At 50.9% G+C, this 10,990-nt stretch overlaps 1 protein-coding gene across 3 annotated transcripts in view; it reads right to left on the reverse strand.

Moving 5' to 3' along the window:
* Sin3b (SIN3 transcription regulator family member B) overlaps nucleotides 1-10,763 on the reverse strand; it is a 40,792-nt gene extending 30,029 nt beyond the window's left edge. For 2 of the 3 annotated variants that reach the window (XM_076846554.2, XM_076846544.2), the window contains exons 1-4: nucleotides 10,641-10,763; nucleotides 10,278-10,384; nucleotides 8,847-9,000; nucleotides 2,318-2,518 (exon numbers count right to left, since the gene is read on the reverse strand). In XM_076846554.2, coding sequence (XP_076702669.1) covers nucleotides 2,318-2,518; nucleotides 8,847-9,000; nucleotides 10,278-10,384; nucleotides 10,641-10,751 — 573 coding nt within the window. In that variant the 5' untranslated portion in view covers nucleotides 10,752-10,763. The remainder of the gene's footprint in view (nucleotides 1-2,317; nucleotides 2,519-8,846; nucleotides 9,001-10,277; nucleotides 10,385-10,640) is intronic. The other variant, XM_076846564.2, reaches the window with a different exon arrangement.
* Between the last annotated feature and the right edge of the window lie 227 nt (nucleotides 10,764-10,990).

Genomic DNA, 10,990 nt, shown 5'->3' on the forward strand with positions numbered 1-10,990 from the left:
TTTTGCCAGGGGTAGGAGTGCTGGGGAGGGTACCAGGGTCCCACTCGTTAGGAAACTGCTCTCCACTGCGCTGTACCCATGGCCCAGGGAAAGAAGTTTTAAGTCTTGGCATCCATAGCACCTATTCAGGAAGAGGAAAAACAAAACAATCCCTCCCCACAAAGCTTCCAGTACAACAATGAGCAAAGGCCACTCGATGCAGAAGCTAAATGTGAATGACTGGCCCACCTGCCTGATGCTCAAAGAAACAACTTGAAACATCGCTCTGGACATCTTCTTTGGCTCCTGAGACTGACATGAAAAGGGCTGGTGACTGCCCAGGAGGACTTGGGAGCCTGTGCTCCCACACACAGAAGGATCTTGGGGGGAATCTGTCCTGTAGCTGCCATGTGTGCACATCCTCAATGCTGGAATGCACTTTCTGGGAACTCATTCTCAGCCTACTCTGGCCAGAGCTTGTTTTGAACACACAGTCTGTCTGAGCGTGACACACGTACCAGGGTATGATTTAAGTACAGTGTACACTTCGCTTTTGCTCACGTGTGATTTTTGTCCAGGAGAAACACTGGGTGACTTCCTGCCCAACACCTGTATAAGGTCACGACGTCCATTAGATTTAAAAAGACCCTCGCATAACTCACACCTGTCACCTCCCCATGCTGACAGGGACCAACAGGTCACTCTACCATGGATGGCAAACTGTGGTCAACCAAAATGGCTTTGCTGAGTTCACAGGGAGCAAACGCTGTCAATCTTATCATCAACGTGGGGGCTAAAAAGAATCTCACTTTTTAATGTGACATCTCAAGGTCATGCAGCTTTCATTTATAAAAATGCTGCTTAAAAAAATGACAAGCATCAGAAACTCCACATCTGGGTGAGGATGACATCTAAGTCCCGCATGTAATGTAGACCTTGCTTGCCACCAGCCCCGGGCACCTCCTGTCAAGTCCCCTGCAGATGCCAGTCCTCTGCTCTGGCCCATGGCCCCTGAACTCTGCATAGGTCTTCTCAGTATGAGAAAATCTGTCCCTCATTCATGCTCATCTGAGACTGACAGAGATCAACTTATCAAGGTTCTAGCTGACAATCCCCTGTGATACCCGTGGGTCACTACTATGAACCTCAACACACCTTTCCTACACACATTCTTCATTCCCATCCCAGTGTGTCTCTGAAGCTCTTGTACCACCAGATTGAATTCTGAGGAGCAGGCAACATTTGTCCCTGTCACTCCAGCTTCTGGCACTGGGCCCAGCTGTAATCAGCAGAAGTAAAGGCTAGCTGCAACGTCCAAACAACAACGAAGTTGTCTTATAAAAATAAGACTGCCTTTGTTTTTTGTTGTTTTTTTTTTTTCCTTTTAACTCCCCTTAGTGTGTGTTTCCCAGAATTTCTTGGATGCAAAGGTGCTTCAAGGAGCAAAATCAAAATTAACAAAATTCCAATCAGCATCCATATGTACACCAGTTCAAAACAGCACTACTCCTCAGAGCCCAAAGGTAGAAGGAGTCAACCATCCATCAATGGAAGGACAGACAGACAAAACGTGCTCCATGTATTTGATGAAATATCATTCAGCCTCAAAAAAGAAGAAAAAAAAATTTGTAAGTACTTTTTAGTTGTCAATGGATCTTTATTTTATTTATTTTTATGCAGTGCTGAGGATCAAACTGAGTGCCTCACACATGCTAGGCAAGTACTCTACCGCTGAGCCACAACCCCAGCCCAAAAAGGAAGAAAATTCTAACACATTCTGCAACACAGATGCACCTTGAAGACACTATGCTCAGTGAAACATGTCACTCACAGAAGGACAAATCCTGGGTGATTTTACTTCTACAAGGTCCCTAGAGTCATCACATTCATAGCAAGTAAAAAGGTGGGTGACGGGGGTTACAGATAAAGACAAGGGGAGCAAGTGTTTCACAGATGCAGAGTTGCAGGCTGGGCTATGGCTCAGTGGTACAGCACCGGCCCAACATGCGTGAGGCACTGGATCATCCCCAGCATCACCAAAAACATAAAAAGCAAAGAATAAGATTCTGTATCTGGCCAGGTGCAGTGGTGCACACCTGTAATCCCAGTGACTGGGAGGCTGAGGCAGGAGGATCACGAGTTTAAGGCCAGCCTCAGCAATGTATTGAGGCCCTAAGCAACTTAGCAAGACCCTGTCTCAAAAAAAAAAAAAAAAAAAGGCAGAATTTCATGGGGTGTTGTGAATTCAAATTCAGACAAGAAAATCCAAATAAATCCAAATGCTTTCAGCGCATGATCGTGAACAATGGCACGAAGAAGCGAGACTTGAAGCTCCTACCTGGTAAGTGTGGAGTATCTCTAGGAACGACCTGTATATCTCTGGGTGGTCCAGGAAGCGGGTCTTAATCTTGTTCACGTAGCTGATGGCGTTGTTGAATTCTACAGAATCTGACTCCAAGGGCACCTGGGGTTTGTCCTCCTTATATGGCATCTGCTGCTTGAAGTCTTCTGCACAGTCACCATGGTTGTGTGAATTCTCCTGCCAACAACGGGACACTGAGTTCCCCCAAGTCAACACTAGGATGATTCTAAGACACCCCAGGCCTGGATGCCATCTATCCAGGGCAGACTGAACCCAGCCGAGCCAAGATGATGTTTTATTAGATGCAGAGAAGGGTGACTTCCAGGGCCTCGAGGGAGGGAAGCCATGCGGGGCACCAGAGAACAGGCTTGAGTGTGTGCCGCTCCTGGGGAGTCTCACTGACTCACCTGCCCCCATCCGACCAATCCATCTGAGAACAGCTGAGCTTAATGAGACCTTAGATTCTGAAAACTCAGCACGTGAGAAAAATTGACAAAATGTGTAGGTTTGATCCTTGTCAGAGATAAGTTTTAGGTTGTGCATAAAAGAAGTTTTCCCACACCTTCTGAGATCCCAGTCCACCAAGGCTGTTCTCAGGGAGGAGATCCCCCTCCTACGGGAAAGTCGGGGTGTGTACGGTGGGGACCCCAGAGGCTACAGGCACCCGCTGCCTGGGGGACTTCAGGGATTCCCAGCACACAGAACTCTGGGACCCAGGTCATCAGTCACTTGAGAGGAGCAGGTCGCCCCTGTCACCCGTCCAGTATGCCTTTTATTAGTGTACCACAGACACAAACATGTCTCTCTGTTACACACAGAATCTGGACTCATGGTGGGTCAGATCATGCCCCTGAAGGAGGGGTGTCAAGCCCCTAAACCAGAACCATCCTGCACAGTCCCCAGCACAAGGGGATCCCTGACCAGTTTGCCTGGAGGTCTTGGCTCAGACATCTCAGAAAACCTTCTGGAACCATCGCTTACCAAAGTGAAATGACCCTGAAGCCCCTGCTGTTATTTTCCCCCACGGCACTGACACATTCCTTCATGGGACATGCTGATTTTATGTCTGTCCAGCCCTGACTGGATGGCAAGCAGCATGAGGGCAGGGCTTTGGTTCTGTTCACTGCTGTGTCCCTAGTGCCTGGAATGGGGCTGGAACAGAGCAGGCCGTGTCCACTACTGTGGATGACCAGGCGAATGGATGAAGGAATAAACAGATGTGTCACTGTTTCCATTGCCCTGAGGTCGCAACACTGCCCCTGGCACCAACTGCTCACCTGACGAATCCTCTGAGACAAGAAAGGCCAGGTGCACTGCTGCCCACTGCAGAACTGTCACTGTAACAGGCACCTGGCATACGTGTCATCACCTGGGTGGGTGGACTAGCTCAGGCTGCCCTAACATGGGACCACAACAGAAATTTATTTTTTCCACAGTCCCAGAGGCTGGAGTTCAAGATCAAGGTGCCGACAGGTCCGGCCTCCTCCGAGGCCTCCCTCCTTGGCCTGCAGAGGGCTGCCTTCAGACACAGGCCTTTCCCCTGCAAGTCTGCTCTGAACTCTCCTTACAAGGAAACCAGTCATATTTAACTTGAGTTCACTCTGATGGCCTCACTTCACCTTGATTAACTCCCCAAAGGGTCTGCTTCCAAATACAGTCATCCCTTGATATTTGCAGGTGACTGTAGGGCACCCTTCAGGTACCTAAAACCAAGGACACTCAAGTCCCTTACAGAAAATGGCACAGTATTTACATATAACCTACAAGCTTCTTCCTGCAGACTTTAAACTATTTCAGTGACTTAGAATACCTAATTCCAAGTAAATGCCATATAATTAGTGGTGATACTGTATTGTTTAGGAAATCATGACCATTTCAAAAAAAAAAAAAGAGAGAGAGAGAGAAAGAGATAAAGGGAGGGTGAGGGGAGAACACGCTGGGGCGTGGCTCCATGCACACTGCTCCCCCAGCAGCCTGAAGCCCTGGTTCAGTCCCTACGACTGCAAGAAAAAACAGTTTGTTCACGCTCAGGGGGGGTGCAATTTTTTTCCTGAATATTTTCAACTTGTGGTTGGTTGAATAATCCTCCTTTATATCTGAGGAGGAGCCCCAGACATAAAGGCAGACGCTACAGTCAGGGTGAGGCATCAACAGAAGGGGGGTCACAACTGAGCCAACAGAGAAGTTCTAGAAAGCCAGAGCAGAGAAACAGACACACACAAGATCCAGAGCTGCCACAACTCCAATGTTCTACGACTCTCCAGGCACGTGCCAGCCTACGCTCTAGCATCTGTGCTCCTTCATGGCACAGGCTTGGCAGGGGAAGGGGCCCGAAGGAGCCAGGACGCAGCCATGGGGCCAAGGGTTGCTCCTGAGGAGACAGGGCTCACTGGGAGTCCCCACCGCCCCAAGGGGGCATCTTTAAGCCCCACATACATCATGGTAAGATAGAGAACTGCCCCTCTAGACCAGGGCTCAGCAAAGGGGCCAAAGAGCGACAGAAACTACTGTGAAAAGCAGCTTGGCAGCTCCTCGATGAGTTTAATACACAATCACCCTAGGAGCCAGAAGTTCCTTTGCTAGGACAAAGCCCCAAAAGAAATGAAAATGGATATTCAAAAAATCCTTATCATGAACACGCACAGCAGCCCGACTCAATGGCCACGTGCAGACGACTCAACAGCTCAAACGTTCATCTGATGCACCCTGAGGGAACTGAGCACTGACACGGTTACATCATGGGCGACCCTCAAGAGCTCAGTGAAGGCAGCCTGGCAGAGGCCACACGGTGTGCAGCCCACTGACAGGTGAAGCCACAGGGACAGGAAGCAGAGCTGCAGGGCTGGAGGGAGGTGAGAACTAGGAGGGCAGGGCTTTTTTGGGGTGAGGGAAGTCAGTGGTGACAGTTGCACAATATATGAATCTACTAAAAACCACTGATCCGTACATTTTTAAATGGTTATGTGAATGATATCACATTTAAAAAAATGTTTTAAACAATCCTTGGAAAATATAAAAACCACCGGACACTCAAAGCCAAACTGGCTCTGGTTTACAAGCCACATTAAGTGGACCCTGCCCTGAAACTTCTGAACAAGCCACTCGTTCCCTCCCCTGGGGCAGAGAGGCCTCAACAGTTAGCAAGGCCTTAGGCCTCCACCTGAGTGTCCACATACGGCCCCCTTGAGGTTTAACAGACACCTCAGTGGCACCGAGTCACAGCAGCTCCCAACTGCTACCTGGCCTCACTCATTTCAGCAGGAGATGCCACCTTCCTGCGCTCACCCAACATCCCACTCCCTGGACCCACTTTCTGGTCCCCATCCCCATGCACTCTGCCCATCACACAGACCCTTCCTGGTCCTCACCATTGTCCACTTTACCCGGATCATTCAGGGTATCCTCCTTGGCCTCTCAGAGATCTCGACCCCTTAGTTCACTCTTGTCGTGCAGAAGAGGTGCCTTCCGGAACTCTCCATGGCTCCCCCTGCCTGGCTTCACGTCCCAACCTCGCTGGCCCCCTGGCTCACTCACTTGCTCCACCTCAGCCCTTTACACCTGCCAGGAACATGCCCTCACAACACAACTCCCATTCCCCTTGTTCTGCCTATGGCACCCCACAGGCACCTTCTGCTTGGCCTGGCCCTGCTACCTCTTGTCCATAGCAGTGAAGCTGCTCACACACACAGTCCATGTCTCACCCTCTGTTCCTCATCTGAATCCCCATCTGGACCAAGAACATACGTCAAGAGCTGGGACTCCAAACTCCCTACTCCCTGCTGGAATAAGACACAATTGGGAAACTCATTTGCCAGGAAATGATGGACCACCCACCACCCCGGGAGTAAATGGTGGCCTCCCTTTGACTGCACAGGTCACACTGGGCGCTCTCTAAAGGCTGTTTCTAAGACAGCTATCGTCTCCTAGGGAGGATCTGCCCTGAAGAGGACCTGGGCTGGGCACCCTATGGTCCCACTCCCCTCACCCAGCACCGCTGGGGAACACAGAGACAGCTGTGAAGTCGGGAGGCCTCTACCTCACCTGAAGGCCTCCAGGCTGCCCAGGAAGGAAGCCAACAAGAAACCATGGAGTTCAACTTCTTTCTCTGGCTTAGCCATTCTGAATCACAGAACCCAGAGTGGTATGACAGTGACAGGGGACAGGAGAGAGGGACTGCCTGAGGGGACTTCAACTGAGGCCCAAATGACGCCGACTCAGAGGGCTGAGGCCCCAGAAGAGATTGCTCCTTCCACCAAGCCCCTGGTCCGCACTGGCCGCAGCTGCGTCTGTGCTTCAAGGCTTGTGTTCTCAACTGGGGCAGTTCTGCTCACAAGGGGACACCAGGCTACACTTTTGGCTGCCACGACTTGGGGACCAGATGCTCTGGGCATCTGGTGGGTGAAGGCCAGGTGCTACTCAACACCTCGTGGTGCACAGGATGGCCCCCCACGAGGTGATGCAGCCCCAAAGGGCAACGGTGCCGAGGTGGCCAAGCTGGAGCGCGGGCTTCCCGAGGGCAGTAGCCAAAGGGCTACTTCTTCCTTGTCCCTGGTTGGCAGGCTTTAAGACAAAATGAAAACAAACACCCCAAAAGCTGTATTTCAAAATGTGAAACTGGCAAAATAAATCAAAAAAGAAAATCAAGGGGGCATTTGTGTGCGAGCGCCTTGGACAGTTCCTGCTTGTTCTGGCCTCGCAAGAGACTCCAGGAAGCTGGAAGGACATCTCGTGTGTGCCTCTTAGAAGCCCTGCAGACAATGGCCTGACTGCTGAGGAGCAAGGCCTGTCCTGACAGGTCATCTTGCTGGATGAAAGCAAGTGGGCGCCAGGATGCCCTGACGGCACAGACCTCCCCAGCTGGGGAAGGAGGCCTGGGGACAGTGCCTCCTGGCTGCAGCGAGGTATGAAACCTGTTCTGCAGTTGCCCAGTGAACACCTTTTTCAAGCCTTTCTTCAAGTCAACAGACCTTCCTGGTCAACTAGGCTACCTGCTGGGGACACAGGGTTCTCGTTAGTGTCATTATCTGTACAACACCCCTTCATGGTGCATGGGGACAGCAGGGGCCTCTCTGCCATTTCAGGAAGGGCTGGTTCTGAATACAACCACGTGCAGTTCCACAGGGACTGTGGATGGTTTAGTCTTCCAACCCCAGCTCTGTGGTCAGACTCTACCAAACGCTCTCATGGCCACCACTGCTGCGAACGAGCTTGGTTTTCAGCCCCAGCTGCAATTGTTCCAGAGACTGATCCTGCTAAGGTTTTTCTGATCTGGAGGCGTGAGCCCTACACCTGGATCCTGGGGCAAATGTGAAATGGAAGCTCTTTGGAATTCAGCAGCCACACACTTCCAAGTTCCCTTCTGATACTGAGATGGGCTCCTCAGTTTTAGTGAGACAACATGCTCATGGTGGGGCTTGCCTTGCAAGGTAAAAGCAGAATTCACACAGAAGCCTGCCTCTAGGACAGACTGGGCACAGGCACATCACCTTTCCTTATTCCCTTTCCAAATTCCAAGTCCTACCTCGATCTGGCACTGCATCTCCTCCGCTGAAGGAGAAACCTAATGGTGCTTCCAATGGTGGCGTTGCTACATTCCTTGCTGAAGCTCTCGGGCAGGGGCTGGAGGATGGGAGAGCTGGCTCACTTAGACCAGCAATTCACAACGGGCAATGTTGCCCCTGGGAGACATCTGGCAATGTCTGGAGAACATTTTGGCTGTCGTTACTGGGCGGTGGAGGCTGAGGATGCTGCTAACATCCTACAATGCACTGAACAGCCCCCCACAGCACAGAATTGTGGCCTAGGAGGGAACTGTGCTGAGAGAGAAAAAGGCTTTAGTTACCTTATAAAAGTGACACTCAAATAGGCTTTCTTTTTCTCCAAGAGTCTGATGAACTCTAGCAAGAAGTAGATGCAGAAGGGGCAGCAACCTGTCACTTGAGAGAGAAGATTATCAAAGCCCCACACCTGAGCTGAGTCAACAACCCTGTCAGCAATTCAATGAACACAGCTACTCACGCATACACACAGCTCACCCACTTTATTGTTGATGGCACCAAGAGTGATCTGATGCAGACAAGCAAATGCCCAAGTTCAAGGACAAGCCTGCCTGGTGGGCTCACTGGGAAGCCTAAGCCAAGCCCTCAGTAACTGCTGATTCAACTATTTTGACTTAACATAAATTCTGTATTAGGAAGATGATGTCCTGACAGCCACTTTTTGTGCTGGTGCTGGAACTTTCACACATGTTCTACCACTGAGCTGTACCGCCAGCTCCTACTTTTGATTATAAATCTTCCAAATAGATCAATTTGGGATGTAGAAGCTGCCTGCATGTTTTGATCTATTTTGATTTGCACTAGAAGCAATTAGCACAGCTAGAAAAAGAACAGGTCTTACACAGATTTCTGGCAATGACACAAACGAGACGCGATGCCCAAACTGAGTAACAGGGTGTGCTGTGTTAAGGCCCAGACCACTGGGACCTCCTTCCGTGGCAGCATACCTGGCTTGTCAGAGGCGACTGTATGTTTAACTTGCCATTCTTGGGAATGTCTATTCTGTATCCGAGGGGAAGGAAAGCATTAAATCCAACAATGAGGTCAGGGTGCTCGTGGAAGAGCTGTGAGACACGCCTGATGACTCCAGGAGTATCGATGCTGGAAGAAAAAAACAACTCAAGTGGGCAAAAGGGTTTCAAGGAGCTTTTAAAAGTGAACTATTCCTGATTTCCTCAACGAGTTTCTCAACTGTCCGCAAGGCAATCTAAAATATGATCAGTATGACATGACCTGCAGACAATGATCTATTTCCTGAGGCCAAGGCCCAGGCTCCCTGTGCCCTCTTGCTGAGAACTATAGAATACTGACACAGCAGAGCTCCCCAAAACATTCCAAGCCTATGCACTTGGTTCTGGAAATGTCAGGAGAGCTGACTCTAAGTCCTGGAACCCAAGAAACAGCAGGAGGCCAAAATCCTCTCAGTGATGTGATAAATTCCTTCATTTTGTATGAACTAGGGATTGATGATGACACAGGTTTTGATCTGAGCAACAGACTGCAACGTCGAAGATGGTACAAGTACAGGGTATGGGTAAGAATAGGAAGGAAGAAATGAGGTCTCCCTTCGGCTGTGGTTACCACCCAGGCCTTGGTACTTCACTTTCCCCAGAAGAAAAACAGGTCAGGCCCTCCACATTGCCTAGGAAAGGACAATAGTGTGGCAGGTATGTATCCTGCAAGAATCTTAACAGATTGGGGGTCTGAGTTCCAGTTCCACTTCTGCCACTAAGGGAAGTCCTTTACCAACTCCAAGCCCCAATGAGTGTTCTATAAAACAAGGGCATGATTCTGAAGTTCCCCACTATCTCCCACCCTGATTCCATGCTTACAAACACTGCTTAGGTGTTTAACACTCTCTATAGGCCAGATCCCTTACTAAGCATTTTATGACCCTTACTTCCAAGTAGGCCTGAGATTGAAGAGAGGCAAAAGGGGCACCACAGAATCAACATTTAAAGGTAAGTAGGTGCCAAAAAAATTTAAATCAAGATAAATAACATTTTCATGCAGTGCTCCAAAAACAAAAATGTCAAAATTAATCCCTCCAAATCTTTCATGAACAAAACTTATTTAAAATTCAAAACTTTAAATAAAGACAGGATCTGCTTTCTGGGACTCACCTCCCAGGTCTCCGCCATCCCTGCCCTCCTTCCAGGAATCCCAACAGCTCCACAAGGTGGGTGCTTATCCATTCCCTTTTTTAATTTTTTTTCAAACAGAATGAACTAAGGCTCAGAGAGGTTGGACACCCTGCACAAGGTCACTCAGCTGCGGGCGGGGGCATCAGGTATAGGAGGTGGGGAGAGTCCCACCCTGCTAGTCCGATCCAGGCCCTGGGGGGCTTCCCCGGGGGTGGGGGAAGGCTCCACGGTTACCTCTGGCTTTTGAACTCCTTCATGATCTCCAGGAAGCCGTTGTAGGTGGCGGGGTCACTGCCAAAGCGGATCTTCACCTGGTCCAGGTAGGTGAGGGCGTCCTCAACCTGCGGGGAGGGGGAGGGCTCTAGAGGGCTGGGGTCGCGGGAGGAGGAGACAGTGAGTTGGGGTCCCTGGTGGGTTGAGGAGACCTAGCGGGCCTTCAAGGGGACCAGGTGAGGGGTGGAGGGTCCAGGCTCCGGGGTGCGCAGAAGTGAGGCCGAGGCAGAGCCGCGCCAGGGCCGGGCGGGGCCCGGGTGAGGGACACCGGCCTGCGGGGGCTGGAGGACAGGATCCCAGAAAGAGCGCGGGGACGCCACTCACGTGCACCGGCAACTTCTCGTGGCCCGCGGAACCGGAGCGACCCCAGCGGGCGCCGCTCAGCCCCCGGCCCGCGGAGCCCCCGCTGCCGCCGCCGCTACCTGCGTGCGCCATGTTGGAAGTCAGAGTCCCGGCCCGCCCCGCCCCCGCCTGAAGGCAGGTCGCGCATGCGTAATCTCCGCCCCGGGGTGGGGCCTGGCTACGTCAAGAGATGGGCGGGGCTCTTGAGAGGACTTCTCGGGGGCTCTTCTGTTTTAAATTGGAATCTTAACTAATGATTTGCAAAGCAGAGGTAGGTAAACCAAGACCTGGTGTCTGATTCTGTCTGGTCCTGCAAGCTCAGAGAGTAGTTT

Source organism: Callospermophilus lateralis, chromosome 1 (genome assembly GCF_048772815.1).
Source record: "Callospermophilus lateralis isolate mCalLat2 chromosome 1, mCalLat2.hap1, whole genome shotgun sequence".
Classification (NCBI taxonomy): domain Eukaryota; kingdom Metazoa; phylum Chordata; class Mammalia; order Rodentia; family Sciuridae; genus Callospermophilus; species Callospermophilus lateralis.